The following is a 21,769-nucleotide window of genomic DNA, read 5'->3' on the forward strand; positions in this document are numbered from 1 at the left end:
AGAGGAATATGTTGAACATTTTGTTTTGGCTCAATGTGTGTAAACTCGCTGACGACGGAATGACGGAGCTCTACAGCGAATTAGACACGCCGGGTGACCTGGTCGTGTCTTGAGAATGACACCGAACGATCAAGTCTGTAAAGTAATGTTGGGCTGACCACATGAGGAGAGGAATTTAAAACATAACGTAAAGATAATATAATAGGTAAAAAGTAATTTTATTGAGACAGTTCCAAACCCTTTTTAAATGGTTTATGATATTTCATGCAGAGTAAAAAGTTGAGGACTATATTCTGTTTGATGTACTGCTCGGGATCACCGCCTAATCTCATCAAACTAATTTTATATTATACACTTTAAACTATGTTATGTTATGAAGCACTGGCGTTGCAGAACTTGTAGAATACTTTCAAGTCGTGAAGCGATAATAGCTTCTCACTCTCTCATGCAAACTTAATCAAACGAACCCCTTGTTCATGTTCTCTGGGGTGGTTTGTGTTGTGTTTTTAATGATTCCAGTTCTGTATGCATGATAACCGGTTACAACAGCTGTGACTAGGATGCAATTTTCTTTACTGAGCTTATCAGCTGATTAAGAAAGTAAAAGAAATGTAAACAAGAAATGCAAAGAAGAAAACAAAACTGCAGTTGATGCCGCTGTGTGTTGGGACAGTAAATGGTTAGTCAAAACAATCATGTCGGAAGGTGACGCATACATATACCTGTTGTTTGATCGATGTAATGATATGCATTATATTAAGGGTATAAATGCTTATGTGTCTCTGATGATAAAGTAATTTTGTAGTTTTGCTATGGGGCTGTTATTATCCATGACGGCTGAGAAGAAAATGATGTAGTTAGTCAGCAAAACTTCCGTAACAAAATTAAGTAGTGAGTATCATCAATTTTGATTAAGCAAAGCTTTGCTGCTGAATCTGCTATGCTTTCAAAATTCAAAAAATTGATCGTAGTTATATTTTAGTGAAATTATTTAATCGTGGATCGAATCACAAGTGACTCCGTTTCATTTTTCAATAATTGATTATCTGGCTACGTGACAAAAATATGTCTATTAAACCGTTACAACGGCGGGCATGTCTCAGTAGGTCCTAAAGTTAAAAGAGAATAAAGAAGGGAATGACATCTTTTCGCTATAAGATTTCTTTGACATCATTGGTTCGAGGCGTACACCCGACTGTAACGCGAGGCTTATTGATTGACTGCGATGATCCCAATGCAGTAGAGGAGTTCTGTTAGCTTGGTGTGATTGTAACTTCGGAAAACAACATAAGCTGCAAAATTCGAAAGCAACTTGTTCAGGGAAATCGGGCCTGCTACGGGCTCCGCACACTCCAGAAGACTCCTGCAATTTACCCCTGGAAATGGATTGGCGACTTGGTCTTGTCACGAAGTGCATAAACCTGGGCTGGTCAAGAAGAAGAAGACGAAGAAGAAGTTCTCCTGTGGACAAGATCCCTTGATCTCAAGATCATTCGAAAGTTAACCAAAAACAGCACATTTCTTTTCAACCAGAAAAACCATCATCAGAACACACGTGTTTGTTATTTTTCCGACAATTTTGTTTCACTTTGTTTATTCTTCCATTTTTTTTTCTCTCGGGTGTTATGCTGTGAGCGTGTCTGTATTTTTGGTTTGTTGCTGTTGAATTAAGTTTTTTTTTCTCACATGCAAAAAAATCTTCCTTACTAATATATTATTACACGGTCTTGGTTTCCCTTCATGCACTTCATAAAACGGTCACAAAACTGTGACTTGCGGTCGCGCTCTCGTGGAGGAACGGTAACACAAATTGAGGTGTGACTTAGCACCAGACGCGCATCATAAAAACATCGCCCTACGCTTTTTTCAAGGAGAAAACTGTGGGTCGCCACTTTCAACTTTTTTCTTTGTTTGTTTATATTTTCCCTTAAACATTAAACACATCTTGCAGCTTATCGTGATAAGTTAAATTAGTTATTCTTTATGTGTCTAGCTTCCTCCAATTTCATTATGTTTTTTCTTCTTTTATTTATCGTCTGCCACAATGCCACATACGCAATAGTCTCTTAGTTCCCTCTTAGTTTTGTAACGCGGCTTCATTTGTTTGTTGTTTGCTCCCTACTCGCGCGTGCTATACGTAATAGACATATACACACATCAGGATGGTACGGAATTCGATCGATGACTTTGTTTTTCTGTGATTTGAGACTGATGCTGCCTTTTGTGTGAATCGCTGTTTGATGAACGATTCCACAGCAATTAAAATGCATAAATTCAAGCACGTTACGGTTTAACGTACGTTAGTTTAAAAATTCTTTCCAGTGTTGCTCTAGTGGCAGAGCATTTGCACTTGGAATGAGAACACGGACAGTAGACGGTAGGTTCCATTTGTTGTTGCTGCGAGACTAAAAACATAAGACGAGTCTATCAGTTCAGGCCGAAATAAGAGATAATACAGTACAAGAAGAGTGGCATATTTTGGGTTCATCTAAGACCTTTTATCTGTGTCTCCAACTGTTCTACATATATTTGGAGTGAGACAAGTACTATTTGGTAGCCTAGTTTTTCTTCTTCTTCTTGGCTTAATGACTTTCCAGGTCATGCCGGTCATCGAGTTGCTTACTAGACCTGCTGATAACCACGCAGTTGGATAGTCAGTCCTTAACTACGAGGGTACGGTCCGGATGAGATTTGAACCTCGGTTCAGCCGTATGAAGACCGGCGCCGCTATCGCATCACCACCCTTGCCGCCCTGGTACTCTAGTACGGTGAATTAATTTATCTATGTTCAGTTCTAGAAAATGGGGAAACATTAAAGTCTGCGTCATATCGGTAGCAATAGCTACACACTTCTAGTGTCTATTGAACGGGATAGAGATTTGATGGATAGCGAGCAGGAGAGTGTGATCGCTTGGGGACAAATAACACAAAGAGAAAAACCCCGAACATTAAATGGAATAAAGGTAGACGGTGTGATCCTAACGCTAATTCCTATGTACCTAGCAGTCCAATATTTGAGATCGCAACATCATGGCACATCATCCTGAGGGTGGATGCTGTTTTGAGCTGGTTTTACTTGTTTGTGTGATGAATGGAAATGAAACCGGTCTCTCTCGCTCGATCGCTTCATCACTGTTGTCCTGTATCCTAAGAATGAGGCTTCTCGAATCTCGAAATGAACACTCATCGCGGGACTGTTTTGTATTCTTAGCTATATACTACTGGTTGTTAAAACGGTCAAAAAATTAAAAAAAATAAAAAACTGGTACGTCTTATCCTTCGTGGTAGGACGATTGCATTAGTGCGTTCTGTGGCAGCATTATTGGGTCACCACCACCGGCAACACCATTCCCAACGGACTGTACGGTAGGCGAGGGTGAACTGAAACCGGGCTGAAAGGAAGTGATGCCTCCTCCTCCCCCTGTCCCACACTGTTCACTCGTACTGCTAGCCACACTGAGGATACTACCACTATGGCTTGGTTTCCGTCCAATCGGTGGCATTCCTGGAGTGGTGGGTTGTAGTATTATCGGTTGATTTCCGGTAACGAGCGACTGTGTACTATTCTTTGGTATGTGCTGTGCTTGACGATCAAGCTCGGACGCTAGATCACTGCTTCCGGGCAGCGACGATATGGAGCTTCCGACTCCGGCGACCGCATCGATACGGTTCCGACTGTTACGCCCCGAACCGTGATGATGATGGTGATGGTGGTGCCGATGTGGATCCTTTGGAGGGCGTGCTTTTATTTCTACCCGACCGGCGGCACCTGCAGGATACCCGGGACTGTTTATACCCATACCGGCGAACTCTCCACCGGATCCGTCCAACCCGTACTCGTGCCCACTGTCGATACTTTTCCGTGGCAAGCTAAAATTTTTGTATCCTTGCGGATGCTGTCCACCCATCGGTTGCTGTTGCTGACCGTGGGAATGGTGCTGATGGGCATGGGCATGATGGTTGCCGTGATGTTGCGCTGGTTCCTGCATCGAATGGATGCTTTTGTTACTTCGACTGGCGCTTGCATTATGATAGAAGCTACGGTTACTCTGCGTCTCGAACTGATCACCAGCCGAACTGGCGGATTCATCCATCCGACCATTGCCGTTGTTGCTTCGGTCTAGTGAATGGTGATGCTGATGGTGCTGATGGTGTGGCCGAGCGGTAGCTGAATGTGGTGGCCCAACTTGTGATGATTGTTGCAACTGCTGCTGCTGTTGTTGCTGCTGCTGATGCTGTAATTGATTCGTCCGTAGGATTTTCTCACGCTCCAACGAATGGTGATGATGTTTGCGCTGTTGTGGTTGAGAAAGAAGCGGTTGTTGCTGTTGCTGAAGCTGCTGATCTGATCGTCCCTCTCCGTTGCGGCTTAGTGAGTGATGGCTGGATGAGGACGACGGCGTGGCAATATTTAGATTACCCTGCGAGGACATTCGATTCGTGTTGACGCTTAGCATTGAGCCCTTGCGATTGAAACCTCCTTGTTCGTTTTGTTCAGCTGGAGCAAAGACAAGGCGAAATTAATGTTACAGGGAGTGACATTTATTTGGAATGTCGCCTAAAACTTACTTCTCTTCTGTGCCTGATACCAGATCTTTAAGCGATGGCCAATCTCCGGGAACGTTGGTCGACGTACAGCTTGTTCGTGCCAACATTCTACCATCAGCGAGTACACTGCGCTAGGGCAGGATTCTGGACATGGTAACAGTTGTCTAGCGCGAACCATGTTGATAACTTCTTGGTTACTGTATCCATAGTATGGTTGCAAACCGTAGCTGTAGATTTCCCACAATACCACACCGAAAGACCATACATCACTCTCGGTCGTGAATTTACCATACAGAATAGACTCCGAAGGCATCCAGCGAACAGGAAGGAGAGATTTTGATTGAACACTGCAAATAATAAGAGAGACAATAGAATCATCAGCAATTCCTTGACCAGCGTGGCTCTTTGAAACACTCACCGATAGTAATCAGAGCTGTAGATATCCCGCGACAGTCCAAAGTCAGAAATTTTTACCGTCAAACTATCCCCCACCAGACAGTTCCTTGCAGCCAAATCGCGATGCACATAATGATGGCTCGCCAGATACTCCATACCGTCGCAAATCTGCTGTGCAATCAGCAAAAACTGCAGCTGGCTCAACGATTTACCCTCGTTCGGAGAATTGGCAATCAAAAACTCGTGCAAATCACCCTGTGCCATATACTCGAACAGCATGCAGAGCGGTTCCTCCTTCAGCACCACACCCAAGATGCAGACGATGTTGTCGTGCTTCAGGTCGGATATCAACTCGATCTCGCGCTTAAAGTCGGCTTGCGTTTTCGCGCTCGCATTCTCCTTCAGTGCTTTCACTGCGACGAAGATTCGCTCGCCATTTTTCTGCGTCAGTTCACCCTTGTACACCTTGCCGAACGCGCCCTCGCCCAGCTCCTCGACGAACCGCACGTCCTGCAGCGTGTACTGGGGAACGCGCGAGATGCCGTTGTTACGCGACTGTGACGACTGGCCAGGATTGCCACCGTTACCGGGCTGCCCGGTCGTCAGGCCCTGTATACCACCATTTTCGGCGTTCCGACTAGCGGCCCCGGTTGACGATTGGTTCGCTATGAGAGAGGTCATCTCGATCGGGGAGTTGAGCCGTGAGTTGCCGTAGATGTTTTTGTCCGCGTTGGGAAGATTGATCTGGAAAGAGGGATTAAATTAAAGAGGGAAGTTTACGGACGAAAGGAGTGCGCACGGGGCGGAGAACTTTAAAGAACGTACATTTTGGATGTTGGAGACACCATGCTTGCGATACTTTCGACAGCAAAACACACCGATGCCAATGAATAGCGGCGAGATGACCGCTACAAACCCAATAATAATGTACATCCACATCCGCTCGGAACACTTGGGGATGTCGCAGTACTCGATGGTTTTCTGCATATCCACGTAGCACCAGGGAGCATCCATAGGACCAGCATGTGGTGGATTTCTGCAAAAGAATTCCGAGTCAGTGAGGAAAATATTAACCAAAAAAGGTTTCTCTTGCTTTAACATACCGACAGTAATTGTGACCTGCCAGGTGCGGAAACTCCGACATCGTGTGCATCAGCTTTGACCAGCGCATACAAATTTTGGACGACTTCGTACGATCCATAATCCCCCGATAGCTCGCCCCATTCTCCCAATAGCAATCATCGTCCGGCTTGATGTCCAAATCGATACCCAACCGCATACACTCCATATCACCCGAACTTCCCAACCCTCCGATCCCGTTCAAGATCGTCCCATCGACACTCTTCTGCAGCGGTAGATCATCGCACTCCTCGAGCGGCAGCTTCTGTCCAATGGTAGGATGTCGTTTCGCAATCGCGTACTCCTTCTGGCAAAGTTCGTTTTCCAGCAGCTCACAATCATTGCGGCAGATGCGTCGCAGGTTTTCGGTGTTCCGTGTTGGTGGGTACGATTTTTTCGGCCCTGACGACGATGAGGTGTACGACAGGACGGACACTTCCTCACCCGGGTGAACGTACCGATAGTCGTTCGATTGGGCGGATCGTCGTCCACGTCGCGATTCGCCCTCGCGGCGCGATGGGAGTGAGTTCTCGGTAACGATATCGCCATCGAAAAATCGTCCTCCAAGGTCCGGTGTGACACCGCCGCTAAAGTACACTCGTAACCGTTCGGTGGTGGTTTGAGTACCGTTGAATGGCGAACCATTTCCCATGGTGATTTCGTGCCCGGGTACGGGTGTTGATAGGAGGCCCGCTTTCAGCAGCAGCTGTTTGCGATTGTTTTTCTTCTCGTGCGATTTAAACTTCCCCCGGCCAATGGTGGCCGCACGCCGTGCCGCTTCGGCTGCGGCCCGATTCGCAAAGTACTGATGGTTGGTCAGTTCGGGCGTCCGGCAGAGGGGAAGAATGCTGTAGCACAGGCTGGGCAGTGCATACACGCGACAGTTGGCGTTCATGTCTTTCGACTCGCGGATCACACCGTACGCCGCTTTCAATCGCTCCTCGAGCGTGTCCATCGTGATGTCCGGCGTCACGAAGACGGTCTGGTTGCGGAGATAGTGTTCGCAGGTGGCACCCGTGTAAACCTGACACACGCCCGGTTCGATCGTGTCCTCCTCGTCCCGGTACTGCATACCGTTGCTACCGCCATCCTGGTGCAACTTTTCCGTCTTCTTTCGCCGATTAAACTTGGCATTTGTGGAGTAGCTGCCGCCGATGCTTCCACCGTTCCCGGCCGTTCGTGCGTATCCGGCCGTACCGCCGGACGGCGTAAATGTCAGCCTGGAAAAGTAAACCGAGAAACAATTAGAAAAACGGCAGTAAGGGAAAACTCAAGACAACATCCGCCCTTCCCTCAATAAACAGTCACGAGGAAGTGGCTAAAGACGTTCAAACAGAATGCTAAAATTATAGTCCGTTTATTTTTTTTTTTGCAAGATGTCGGAAACTTTACACGCTCGCTTGGCTCCTCTAACATGGTTCCTGGTTTGGGAAAGAAAATGTGAATCTTAAGTGAATCACTTTTCCATTCTCGGCGTGTAAAACGCTGTGTGTGTGTGAGTTTTTGTGTCGATAGCTTATACTGTGAGCGGTCCTTCCGATTTTCCAAGAGCTCACACACAAAACCCCTGAGTACGAAGGCGGGGGAGGTGGTTCTTTTGGACTCTGGGATGGTTATTAAAAAGTCGAGCACCACACACCATCTGGCTTTTATTTAGTCGTTCAACAAACGGTGCGTACTTAGCGTACATTTGATATCTTTGCGACAGGACGGATGGACAGGACGGAAGAGAAAAGTATGCTCTAAAGACAAACAAACGCATATATCCGTGTGGGGTACACGCTTCTTTTTTTTCCTTTTACATCAAGTTTTATAGATAAAATGAGTAGTGAGCAAACAGAAATCTTTACTGTGGTGGGTTTGCTGTGTTCTTTCCATTTGTTTCCAAGCATTACAGGAAGCGGAGTGGAATTTAATTGCGTGTTTATTTTTGTGGAACCGTTTTGCGGCATCATATAATCGATGAAAGTGTTTTCAGTTACTTAAATGAAGTTTTTGTAATACTCATAAGCGTACTGGTACCTAAAACACCCCCGAAGTCCAAGTGAGAATGAGTTTTATGGATTTAGGTGTGAATTTTCACGTGCAGTTGGGTTCGATATAGCAACTGAATTGTTTCAGTTATTTATTCACCGTTGTTATGTACTTATTTTTGTGTTGTATAAGTAAAGTGTAAATAAAAAGGAGTATTTTATCAAATAAATAAATTTTCTTTGTAACATCAAATACAGAATTTCGATTCAAATAATGAAAGTCTACAATTGTTTAGTGGAATATTTCAAATCGATAGTGGAATAATGTAATCCAGTTGTAGAGCTTTCCAATCATATAATTGAATTTTGCATTCATTTATAGGAAATTTGCAAAACGACTGCAGAATTTTGAAATTTGGGAAATAACTTTTTCGACTGATCTAGTCGTTAAACCCGTTCAAATGTGAATGGGGAGCGTCAAACGCTTGGGAGAAATTCCACAGCAGACTGCAAAATAAGACAGTCGACAGTTGCAAATTTCTCCTAAGCAAGATTACTCAAAGTTGCAAAGTTCCTGCAAGAAGATCGCTGTAATCGTCTAATCATCAAAAATTCCAAAAAAAAATTCCACTGACCGATCGAAAAGATCCATTATACGGATCGAACCCTGCAATATTTCATCAATGACGTATGCATTTTAAAAAAGCAACAAAAAGTGCCGCTTTTTCATGCGATTACGCTGTTCCCAGATAGTCGGTCCACCGGTCAGTGATTAATGTATACTTGTTGGGTACATGCTTTAGTGTATTGACTAGTACAATATTTCCTAAAGTATTTGGTTCGTTTCTTAGTATATACGAACCAAATACTTTATACTCTTTCTTAGTATATGTTCATCTTGCTGTCAATTCTCTACCAATATAGTATGTTGGGGTGCTAATATAAAGGAGTGAATCATATTATAAGCAAACTAAGCGGATATATGCCAAACTTTAATTACAGGGGCCTGTACATTTAAACGAAAGGAACAAAATAAGTGAAAAAGGCAGGATATCGAATCTTTACCTTACAGGGTCTTACAGGATCTCCGAGGATCTTACAAATGACTATTTTGTTACAAAAAAGCTCAGTTGAAAAAGGTAGAAATTGTAATGCCACAGAAGTATAGTTAAATTTTTTTATCAAAAGTCTTTCATGGTCTCTATGGAGGTCTTCTTAACTTCAAGTGCAGAAAGGATATGTAATCTCTTTAAATTCTTGTAAATGTGAACCGATCACATAACAATACGGAATCAATATCATAATCAACGAACTGGAACGATCAGGAAGAGGTTCATTAGGTGCTGTTCGGGGTATTTTCAAATGAAAAATATATGGCATTTAACAGTAACTTCAAAAGCTTAAATATAGCTAGTATTAAGCAATAGTCAACATTTTTTATGGTCAAATTGGATTGAGAAATGTTGCAACAAATTAGTCAAATATTGCTAAAGAGATCGTCGATGCGTTGACATGTAAAATTCTTCTCCATTAGCCCGATTCTTCTCCCCTAATTATAGGCCTATCCTTCCTGTCACAAAATGTTTCATTCAAAATCGAATGACAGAAATGCCCCATCGTACATATGAGTTGTTCCATAATATATCAAAGTTCATCGTTAATTTAACACCAAGCACTTAACACAATTCCTTTAATGAGCTAACAGTTGATGAAATATTTAATCAAACGCGAACTAGGCGAACCTCCTGTGCGCTCAATAAGCTCTCAACGCTACCGCCAGGACATTAGGCCTTAGGCAACGGTAATGAAAATGCTTTCTATGCATTCGATGTGAATAAAATTTTTTTTTCTGTTGGTTTGCTGTTAAAAGCCTGTCCGAACACATTGTATGTCAGTCAGCTCCGGGCAAAGGGAAGCCATCGGTGGTCTCCTCTCTCCGGTTCAAAACTGGCAATCTCCTAGAGAACAATCAATCTCTTTGCTGGCAGGCAAGGGCGGCGAATACATTTCGAACTCCCTCCCCAGCATTGAGCTTGCCCCGGTGGTTGTAAATTCACATCCCCAAAACACCAACAGTGTCACACGGAACGTTCCGGGCGTTCGTAAAATGGAATGGCAAATGAAACTGGAACGACCGGCAGCGAGCACCGTACACAGTGTCCGCATAGCGCGGCCATTCTACAGCGAGCGCATCTGAATGATTGAGAAGTTGTGTCGCCTGACACACCAACACAGCCGCCGCTCGTCGGGATCCGGGCCGGGTGGTGCTGGCTTTGGCGTATGGCCGGGAGCCCGGGGATAGCCGGTTTCATCACATTAATTATCCAGTGTCCGTTTCGTCTTTCCCCGGGAGCTGTCTGCTTTGCTGTGTGGTGCGGGTTCTTATGCGCTCTAGTGTAAACAAATGCAACTGGATCTAGATCAGTGGCATCGTAAATGTTTTGTCATGCCTTCCGCTCGAGCAGCGCATCGTGAAAGCAAAATGGTCAGAACATTACTTCTCACTATGGAGTCGAGATGGAGTCGGGTTTGAGCCGAGTGGAGTGGTCCACTGCAGCCGGTTGCTCATTAAAAACTAAGATGACAAATTCATGTCCACTTTGGAGGATGGTGTTGGACGGATGAATGGATGGATTGATGGGAGGGAGTTTGGAGCAGTAAATTGTGTTGTTATGGAGCGAGAAAATGGCCCAAGATACTGGTGTTATGGGACGATGTCGTAAAGCGAATGATTGACTGATGGATGGCTGTTTGATTGTGGTGGCCGTGTGTCGTCATATTTGGTTCCTTGCGTAGCAGCGAGAGAGTAAGAATTGCGGCATTTCTGGTGATTATTTTAGATGCACAGCAGCAGCGACTATTTTTGTAGGTGATTCTGGTGGTTTTATGTACTCATAACAATCTTGGCTGTGGTTTAACGCACGGGAAAGCATCAGATAATGTATGAGCCTTCCGACGGTCGAAAACGAGAGGAAGAAAATTCGGTTCGGTGGTTTGGGCACATTTTGGGAAATATTCAATTCGCAAAGCATTTAGATGGATACTTCACTTTCAAGCAAAAAAAAAATCATGTGATAAGAGAGCTGTAAAAAATATTACAAGCTTAAATTTATCATGTGTTGGCTATGACTTGACGTAAATTGTTTCAGGATGATTTTTTATTAGGATTGCAGGATCAACTTACTCCAATTTATTGGAAAAAAATGGAAAATTATTTAAATATTGATCTTAAATTCTACGATAGGATAGGCGAGGTCGTCTAAGGCATCGTCAAATTCGATTAAAAATTAGCTTTGCCAATTGATGTTGAGATACACTCAGGTAACGAATCTTGCAATATTTAACAGAAAATCCTTACTGCCATTGGACTCCTGAAGCCTCTCCGATATGGATTCTGTCGATATATGGTCAGAAGTATGTTTGACTTTAAGTGTGAGTGGTTTACTATTGAGTAGACTTCTTTTCTATACAAACCCCGGTGGGTTGATTCGAATTCGACTGGCCATAAACGGTCCTATTCAAGCCATCTTCGCAATTACATTGTCTGGAGTAGGACAATTTTAAAATGTAAAACGCCAGATAACTGGTTCAAAACAATCACAAACAGCGTTGAATTTTAGACACATTTCACATTGAATTTTCGAGCTCTAGCTAGCCCTGGAAGCTCAACATACTATCAAGGAGCATCCCTAAATCTCTGGCAAAGCTTTTACGCACAAGGACAGAGCCGTCCAAGGGGAAAATAAAGCTGAGAGGAGAGAGTTTCTTAGCGATCATTTCTTAAAAATGACAGTGGATCGCTGTGGAAGTGGAAGTTTAAGTGCTTATTTATTTACAATTGCTTAAGTTATTATTGTTTAATAACTTATTGTTTAAGTGCTTATTTAAAGTCTTTTATGTGGTCGTGGTAGGTCTATAATCTAGATGGAGGACATGACGACTGCGAACGATATTAAAAACCCATGGATCTCTTGAATACTGGTAAAGTTATTGCAGCGACCGCTCTGTAACAAAATAAGAATCGTGGAAAAGGATCTTTCACTTCTTTTTTCCTTATCTTTTTTTCTTTTTTTTTCCTTATCACTATAACTTCCAATAGTATTGGTTTAATATTTCTTGATTTCAAAGACGGTTCTTGTCTTTGATGTTAACTTATTATACTCGTAACCGGATAGTCAAATCCTCTAAATCTCTGTATTGGATTTAATATTAGTCTCGCCGTGTAAGCAATCGATCCATGACATCCGATGCTACGCACGACCACGAAAATGGAGTCATAAAGAAGGATAGATGTAATTGGACTAAAATGAAATCAATGCTAATTTGATATTGCTCTTACAAAACTCTCCGTTTATGTCTTAAGAAGCGTTCCAAAAGCCTTTACAGAGATAGTCCTTTTCGTTCATAGCTTTAGTTAGATCCAAATGGAACTTCACATTCTAGAGCACTTTCTAGTCATTGCAGATGCCGTCATATTTTAACAAAATTAACAACCAAATTTCATTGTTCAAAACAAAACTTATTCCAGCTAATCCAGTGGCACAGATTAGATTATCCCTTTTTTAAATTGATTACAAATTTTTCTACCCTGCAGTAATATTGAAACGTATCATCTTCAAGATTTTTATGATCGAAAAATGGCCAAAAAGGGTTAGCCCAAAACTATTCCCTAAATGGGGTAGCCGAACATCGAAAGCATCGACACGGAATGGTGTCCACACCATCAAAGAAAATGTGAACATAAGTTCCGAACAAACACGAACTTCCCCCAAGACACACGATCAAATAACGTTCATCAGGAGCAGGAGCAGCAACGGCATCAGACTTGATGTCGTTATTATTGATTGCATGTATTAATAATTTATCCTTGCCCTGCCGCAACGTATGCGCCACCCGGAAGCAAAGCTCTAAACGAGCTTGACGATAAATACAAATTCACATTTCCCATCCTGCAGCCTACATCATCCACTCCGTCCGTGCCTGCCCACACGAGTGTGAGCTGGACAGATTTCGGCTTTCCCTTGGCTCGTTTCAACCGAACGGTTCATTCTCTGTTTAGTTATTCTAATGGCTTAATCTTGTATATCCGGTTTCAGGGAGTGTGGGTGTGTGCCGATGATGGGGACGACCCAGAACGTGTCTCCGCTATCTTCTGCCGACCATAGCTAGAGACAAACATGGTGCGTCGGCATCCGAAACATAAACAAGGATTATTAATGTTCGTGTCCAGCAGCCAGGGATGTGGGATAAAATCGAACCGCTGGTCGGGTCGTCTCCTCTTCACAAAGAAAGAGGAACTTAAGGGAGCGAGACAGACTAAAAGGACTACAAAAAAAGCCACTTTTGTTCCTCATCTGCTCGACATCATTTGAAGTCAACCGTTGGAAAAAGGGTTTAACCGTAACCAACGATGATGATGGAGACGCCCCGCCCCAAACCCTGCGGGGCGACAAATATTTGCATTTATTAAAAGACAACCCGGAACCCCTAAAAACTTCACGCAGCATCCCGAAGACCGGAGAAAGTCGGTTAGGGGAAAAAACAACACAGGACACAGGAGCGTTTTCGTGGGAAGTTAATTTTCAATTCCCCACACGGTTAGGCTTTTGCTAGCGTGGATTAGATTTCGAACGTGAAAAGCGAGGAGCGGGACGTTATTGTGTTACGTGTTTTTTTTTTTCTTTCAATCTTTGCTTTCCCAATTTTTAAGGACTCCTCAACAGCTCATCTGCATATTAAATCGCTTGACATAAATTATCTCCCAAGTGTCTCCCCGCTGGGTGTATGCGGAAGCAGATCCCTTTCTGCCGTCCTCCAGCTAAGGGTTCAGCTAAGGTTACGAGCAAAAAGCTTCTCATTTTTGGCGTCCTAATGTCTGGCTCAGCATTGATGTCCTGCAACACGCTCGGATGCGAGTGAACGAGCGAGCGAGGAGTTAAAGTTTAATACCCGTCCCACATTCGTTCGGAACGCCATTCGCAATTGTGGAGCGAATTGGATTATGGCCAACAAATTTGGAATTCCATAACAAATCGTCACCGGAACGATTCCGATATGTGCTTGGTGGTTGGAGCAGGAAGAGGTAGTTTTCGCCGTTCGGTTTCCCGGTAACCCCGGGGTCATTGGGTTAGTTAGAGCACCGTGTTCGGCGCGGGTGGAAGCTGTACTCTCGAAACGAGTTTTAGGTCAGTACGGTCATTTGTACGAGATTGTTTTTCTTGCCGTGGTTGTGAGAAGTTGGCTGAACCATCTTGATTCCAGAAACCAGACGTTGGCTGAATGTGAATCCCGGATGGGAAACGATGGTCAACTGATGTGCGCGGGCAATAATCGTAACCAAGGAGGGAAATAATATAAATTTTGCCACACCGGAAGTAGGAAAGCCTGAAAGCCATTAAACTAATCTTATGCTCAAAGCCGCCTGTGTGTTCGTGTTGACCTTTCCGAACATCCTAAAGCGAATGGTAAAATCGAGGGCTAGAATTTGGGCAGACGAGAAGGCAAAGGCTTTCCCCCTCCGTGTGTGTGTGGTTGTCGTTTAATTTGGTATTTAAAATCCGTACACATAAAACCCGTGCCCGCTAAAAGCTTACTTACCCATTGGAAGTGTCCGAGGTGTAATGGTTCTGCTGTTCGCGACCGAAAGTCACTGGCGAATGTAAACAACCGGCAATCGTGAGGATGTAAATCACTTTTAACATAATTTCGGCACGGGCACGGCCCGAACCTGCCTGCTAGACCACTCCTCCTCTTCTTCCCACTTCTCCACCGCCCTCCCCCCCAAACCGGGGGTGTTTGGGAAATATGGTTTTCCAATTGGACCGTAATGCCCGGTTGGGGTGGTTCTTCGTTGAGAGCGTTGAGAGGCGAGGGGAGCACGCGCCCGCCTGTAGAAGGGGAAATTTATTTTCCACACGCACAAACACACACACGCACCACTGAGTGGATGGTTTTAACTTTTGAGCACGAAATCGAGCGTAGCAGGCCAGCACGAATAAATTGAACCCAGGGTGTTTTGTTTTGTGGGTCGTCGATTAGAATTTATGCTTTTAACGGTTTTTTTTTTTGCGCCTAAAACACACGGCGGGGGTTGGTGCAGGATGGAGTTAATGGGGAAGTTGAAGGAGAGCACTTTTCACTTTTCACACTTTGGCTCAATGGCGTTTTTCCATTCCACTGTCGGGTGGAGGGAAAACTAACACACGGTGAAATTCGATATTCACAATCGTATGAGGATGATTCACTTTCTGCTCTCCGTGGCACCACCACAATGCAACAGATAGATGTTTCGTTTTCCTATTTTTATGCTGCTTCCGAACACTTTACACACCTCTCAGCATGGCGTTGTAGTAAAATCATGAACTTGCCTGTTATTCCACTTCCGGTTTGAGTTTTGTGCCGCTTTACCCAACTTTATTGAAATTAACTCTCACTGTGCGTGCAGCTTATACACACTGGTGGCAATAAATACTTGGCTATAGCACTTCATTAAAACCGTACGGTGGTACCACTTCATTTCTTTGCGTCCGGCGGCACTGTTTTGCTGTGCTTCTATTGCCACCCAGTGGCATCCCCGTTCCCCGTTAGGCGATTGCGTGTAACGGGGTGTGAGCGCGTTTGCTGCAAAAGTGGAAGAAATTGACTTTTATACTTTGCTTTCCAATTTTTATGACTGCCGCCCACCACCGACCTTCCAGTGCCACCGAAAACAGGGGGCGAATACAATAAAAAAAAACTGTAAGGCTTCAGCATAAGGTGTACACACACAAACGCACGCACCAGCCTACACACAACAAAGAAGTTGCTGCTGCTGTTAATGACGGGAATGGGATGCGGCACGATTATGCTATGCTTATGCTGTGTGTGTGTGTGTGTGTGTGTGTGTGTGTGTGTGTGTGTGTGTGTGTGTGTATGTGTGTGTGTGTGTGTGAGTGTGTGTGGTTGTAAGTCTGTCTGCCCCCCTTGCGACGGATATGTATGTTTAGCCAATAATGCGCGCGAGCTGGAAATTATGAGTACGCTTTCGGGCAGCACTTAAGAAAGCAGCAGAAGTTTCCTTTTTTCCTCCCCCTCCCCCGCACATAAACACACGCAACGCACACAACTGCATCCATGCACACACATACAATGTGAACACTTGCGAGACAAAAGTGGCGACGCGTTTTTTAATGAGCCGCGTGATTTGAAACAGACGAACTTAAGAGAAATCTTACGGGAGGTTTGCTTTCGTGGTGGTCCTGCCAGCCGAAAGCCAGTTTTGTTTGTTGTGTACCGTGCGCCGTCTGGCATGTAAAGGGAAGAAGGTCGATGCACCACCGGGCAGCAAGGGCAGAACCTTTTTGTTGCGTGGTTTATGCTCTTCGTCGGAAACGCTTGGCAGCTGAACGGAAACACACCCTCACGCGCTAGTATGGCATTATCCGACCTGTGGGGCGAATGTGGCAACGGGACAGCGCACTGTGCGTATCGAATGCATTCACCTCGGAAGAACTGTTTTCCCCCGTCACATTTCACCTCTCGATACGCAATGCACCCCGCGCGTGACACCAATGTTGGGCGTTTTATATGCTTCAGTTGGATTGTAAATTTGCACTCCGCAACACAGGATTTTGTAGCTTAAAAAACACAAGCCACACACACACACACATACACACGCGGACGCACGGAATGTTGCACTTTGTGTCGGTCACGAAAAAAGGACGAGTAAGTTATGCTGCTGCTTCCACAACGCTAGCTAGCTGAAAGACAACACAAGCGAAACGGTCACCCCGAACACACCAACATTGATGCGCGATGCTGCTTTTATGTTTCGGTCAAGGTGTATAGAGCACAGGTGCGGCTTTTTGTGTTTTGATTTTTTATTGCAAAATATTTTCCGTACTCTTAAAATCGAGTGTTTGAATTGAAAAGGCTTCAGTTTCTTTTGCAGCTGATTTTCTCAATACTAAAATTATTACCAATATACTACGATGCTTAGAAAAGCAATTGGAAAATATAATCGTTTAAAAATATGCTTTCCCAGCGTCTATACATCGTGTGTTCTGAGATGACGGCTATGAACTGTGGAAGTTGGCTGCGTACGTGCTGTTTATGTTGATTTGATTTACACATTGATTTTCTCAAAAAAGCTCGTTACTTCTTCGCATGGAAAACGAATCACACTTGTAAAGTGAGTAAAATGTGTTCTAAGTTATTATAAATTCCCAAGATTTTTTTATACCATACCGTAAACGAGCAAAAACATATCATGTAATAAACAATATTGAACAAACTGAAACTTATTATCAGCAGAACAATACAACAAAGAACATTCCTTTTTTTTTCGTGTTTTAACGATCTTCGGAGATCACGTTGGCTATCGAATGCGAGCTAGAATTACCGATTTTACGTAGTAGAATTGTAAATCCTCATTGCAGGAGGACGGTCCGGAGGGGATTTGAACCCAAGTATATTTGTCTGAATCAAAAAAGGGCTTTCTTAATATTTTTTGCTTCGGTATTAATCGCAAGTAAACTACTTGTCCATCTAGAATATTCTCTGGCCGTACCGTGTGATAAGTGTCGCATTACTGGAAGCTTACATTTTTCGGCAAAAAATATATGCTTTTGTCAGATCAAACAAACACAAAATGTCATTGGAAATGGCACCGTCCATCTGTTCGTGTTTTTGAAAAGAAATATCACACGTAAAAGTATGCCTAAACGTTTGACTCTTGCTAACGATCCATCTGCCAAGATAAGACACGCGTTACAGGAATATAAAGTTCAGAAATTGGTAACTAATAAATGGCAATAGTTCAAACAACTTCCATGCGACACCCGTAAGTGCAGGAGTGACAACGCAACCGAAGCACCGTAGGCATGGCCCTTTGGCAATGGGCAAAGGGCGTTCGGGGGGATTTTGTGGATCGTAAACCATTCGAACTAGATGGAGAGCATGGAGCATGGAGAATCGGCTATTGAAACATGCTTTTTCTGACAGCATATATGTGTAAATACGCGTTGAAGACAGCGTGGTTGTCCACTTGTTGGCATTTGTAAAGTACCGAACAGATTTGTAGCGATATGGAAAATGGTGAAAGATAACAGCGTTAGACATGGTGGCGTTGTGCCATCAGTAACCATATCAATGTTCATTGCATCACATTAAATCGTACCAGATCGCATGATTGCCAGTTTGGAAAATAGGGCATTAATTTTGTTGAAAAAATTCGTTATATTTTTACTTTAAAATTTTCAAAAAAATGATCATAAGACAAAACAAGTTAAATCATCATTTGAAAAAGTTATAAAACAACAAAATAAAAATTGAAATCATTTAAACTTGTATGACAAGAATAAGATTCAAAATATTTCTAACGATTTCTTAAGTTTCCACCAAACTTTCCCATGTTGCGCAAACATCACAACACACAAAAACATAAAGAACACGTTGAAACGACCAAATTATTAATCACATTTCTACTCATCCCTCGTGTCAAAACATATCCAATTCTTCCCACCGGGTGACCCGCATTATTTCACATTCTTCACAGTTCAGGCGTAACGGGCGCTAGCAGCATTGCATTGGGTGGAATGTTTCTCACCCACGAAGAATTTGTAGCCAGTGTCGTCATTTTCTTCCCTCTTACTAATCAGATTGGTTCGTACATCGATATACACACACACACTTTTCGGTTAGAACGCGAGATTGCTTGTTTTTTTTTGTTGCTGCTTAACGGATAAGCTATGAAGCCAAAAAGTGCCTCGACACACAATAAATACCAACACCACCGCAGGTCAACGCACCGCTTGGTGTAGTGTTAGTAATGCTACGCTGAATCGATGCTTGGCAGTATAATATATTAAGGTGGATTAGGCGGTAATGCAACATTATCCTTTCCATGCAGAGAGTAAAAAGAACAGACGAAGCCAAAAGCATAATGGCTGCTTTTTATGCCGCGATACACGCGATACACTTTTAATGGATACAGAACGATGGTAGCACACGACGGGACCCAGCGCAACTTGACTTTTCTTTATCACTGCCCAGAACCATTAACAAAGAAGCGCACACTCCTGCTGACGATATCTCACACCAAGCGTAGCAAACTCCATTACTGCAGCGGTATCTATTTATCCTTCCACTTTGTACCGTTTCCAAACAAATTCACTTGTTTAAAATGTCGTCGTTGGTTATCAGGAAAATACTCACTACATTACATGATAGAAAACGTTTTTGCAAACCCAATTTGTTTCGTTCTGTTGTGTTTAAGTGGTCGGACCGATTTGTGTACAGCCACGATGAAATGACAAGAGATACTGCGCGGTACAGTGTGTGTGCGTGCTTGTTTGAGTTTTCCTACGCCTGGAAAAGTGGAAAACTCAACACGGTGTGGCAATGTGTTGGTGAGGTTGGATGTTTTGGCTGCGTACTGAGTTATGGGTGAGATGAGCTGTGGTTAAAAATGGCGGGCTCATTTTTTTTTTTAAAGAAACCGTTAACGGGACATGTGCTAATTTTATGCTTTATGTTTTATAACCATTCCATAAACATCATTTTTATGCTTCGAAAAGGTTCGTTTTTTGAGTTGGAGAATTTTTTAAATTGTGTTTCTTATATGCATATAAATAATGAACTGCTAAAGATAATATAATCTTTTCTCGAATATTACTGCTAAAAAACATTCTGCTTACACATTACTAGGTAAGGTCAGGTTATTTTAGGGCATTTTGGCATTTTAGCTACGACCTTCGAACAAAATATGAGTATGTTTTGAGCTACGCTATTTAGCCATTTTATTTATTTTACATTTGATTATTACGGTCCAGTGCCGTATTGTCATTTAGCCATTTTAGTTGCATTTAAAATGGTTCGAAAAGATCCTTTAATTGACGTCTGTTCTACATATAAATCATCGAATGGAGATTTTGTACAACCACGATAATTTTCAGGTTCTTTTTTAAAACATTGGAATGGATGATCTGATCCTCGCGCCAATGATGCAAAGTGTTATAAGTTCGCGGCCTCAAGGCCTTTATGTGTTGAGCCTTAATGAGTTGTCAGAACCGGTGAAAATCGGCGTCCCAATCGCTTCGGCTACTGCCCTTGGAGATTACTCAGGTCTATTATCAAGCAGTACATTATCTAATTTGGCTTTTTGATCAACGTCATTTATAACGTTCTTATCCTATAGGATAGAAACAAATCGAATCGAATCGAAAACATATTTAGCTACGTAGCATGGATAATCCGGCATGACTAAACTGGTCGTTAAGCCAAAAGGAAAACAAAACTTGATGTAGAATTGCAAGTAAAAATGTATCAAACGTCTAACGCTGTAATCTGATCTGATCTGATCTGAATTTATAGCGCTATTTTACGATAAATGTGTCTGTTCATAATCTTAAGACAGTAAAAATTGAGAGAGAAACAAAACGATAATTTCTATTAATAAACCCTCCAAAAGCATCATCTGTGTAAGTGTTTGCTTCCCAGCGGTTGGACGAATTTTACTGTTTTATTTTCCTGTCAACCGTTTTCCGCCGAATCTACGGAACATTTGTAGTAAGCGTTAGAAGAAAAAAAAAATGCCGAAAAAGCATGTTTCACAGCGATCGTTTGTCTATCGATCACGAAAAACTTGTTTCTCTAATTTATTGTGAATGTAGTAGCGCATCATCATCTTCAGATGTTGGGGTGCTTGAGTGAGGAACCGGCGCGATATCAACGATCTTCTGGTAGCATACTCAAATTTAAAACAGCCACTAAGCTCTAGATACTGGTTTTTCTATGTCAAGGATTCCATGATTCCTGTTTGACGGGTTTTAAAATCACTGTTCTTGTGGGGTATATTGGTATCGATTCGTTATCAACACAATGTAGCGTCTCTCACCGGCTAGACACATTCAAATCATGATAGAAACGTGACTTATTTGTCCGACAAATCCGCGTGTACGGTTGACCGAAACACGCGGTCAACCGGAGACAGCTAGTGTGTTTATTTAAACTAAAAGACTGACATGCTCAATATTATTCCAAATCCCATCTTATCGATAGTGCGAAGAGCGAGCATACGTTTTTGATTGACGGAACCTTAGATAGGACCAAAATGTCTAAATTAAAATGTAATTTAATGTCAGGAACCTATGAAGTATATCGCACATGGTAAAGGATTGTTGAGAAAGGACAAGGCTCGCGAAGGCTCGCGATCCTCGGCGCAGGTAAGTACGTGTGCTAGAAGTAGTTTTGCGATTTGATGGCAGATAATGGATGACAAGTCATGCGGTTAGTTTAAAGTAAATAGAGAAAACAAATAAATATCTATAAAAAAAACCGATTCAATTTTTATGTTGGACTAAGACTCACTTCAACACATACAGAGCGGAGCGAAAGCTTCTCTGCACTGTTGGAAACCAATCATCATCATATACACTGGAACATAAAAAAAAAGTCTTTATGTTGGCAACTTTTTGTAAAATTTTCGAAAACTGTACAGTATGAAGTGTCTTGATTGATGTAAAAAATTTGAATGTTTTATAATCTTTTTTTTTATTTTTCCTATAATTTCTATAATATCTACTCATCTACCTTCTTATACCATAGAACATTACGGTTTTTTACTTGAATCATATTTTTTTAGAAAGCATATTTTTAATAAAGTAAATCCTCATTCATCAAATCAAAACGCAACTCATTGCACGCTTGTACCAGCAGACAAATTTGGTTTATTACAATTTTAACCATCGCTACGC

The 21,769-nt window shown here is 42.7% G+C and overlaps 4 protein-coding genes across 4 annotated transcripts in view; 1 reads left to right on the forward strand and 3 right to left on the reverse strand.

The window, feature by feature from the left end:
- The window catches only part of LOC126562982 (charged multivesicular body protein 6), a 250,061-nt gene that overhangs the window by 38,145 nt on the left and 190,147 nt on the right, over positions 1 to 21,769 (reverse strand). The window lies entirely within an intron of this gene.
- The window catches only part of LOC126561997 (esterase B1-like), a 474,259-nt gene that overhangs the window by 34,307 nt on the left and 418,183 nt on the right, over positions 1 to 21,769 (forward strand). The window lies entirely within an intron of this gene.
- Positions 1 to 21,769, reverse strand: part of LOC126561411 (uncharacterized) — a 197,643-nt gene that overhangs the window by 31,466 nt on the left and 144,408 nt on the right. The gene's annotated exons all lie outside the window — the stretch shown is intronic.
- LOC126563520 (tyrosine-protein kinase transmembrane receptor Ror) lies at positions 3,273 to 14,753 on the reverse strand. The gene is made up of 6 exons (XM_050220165.1): positions 14,634 to 14,753; positions 6,048 to 7,283; positions 5,770 to 5,980; positions 4,967 to 5,688; positions 4,570 to 4,895; positions 3,273 to 4,498 (listed from the first exon to the last, which is right to left on the reverse strand). The coding sequence occupies exons 1-6, from the start codon at positions 14,735 to 14,737 to the stop codon at positions 3,273 to 3,275; spliced, it is 3,825 nt and encodes a 1,274-aa protein (XP_050076122.1). The 5' UTR covers positions 14,738 to 14,753.

The sequence above is a fragment of the Anopheles maculipalpis genome, chromosome 3RL (genome assembly GCF_943734695.1).
Source record: "Anopheles maculipalpis chromosome 3RL, idAnoMacuDA_375_x, whole genome shotgun sequence".
Lineage (NCBI taxonomy): Eukaryota > Metazoa > Arthropoda > Insecta > Diptera > Culicidae > Anopheles > Anopheles maculipalpis.

Bases quoted from the DNA above. Each gene is read 5' to 3' on its own strand.
- LOC126563520 (XM_050220165.1), bottom strand. From the start codon at position 14,737: ATGTTAAAAGTGATTTACATCCTCACGATTGCCGGTTGTTTACATTCG. The intron at 7,284-14,633 runs GTAAGTAAGCTT...TTACTTTTCCAG, and splicing joins ACCTCGGACACTTCCAATGG to GCTGACATTTACGCCGTCCG. The intron at 5,689-5,769 runs GTACGTTCTTTA...CCCTCTTTCCAG, and splicing joins GTGTCTCCAACATCCAAAAT to ATCAATCTTCCCAACGCGGA.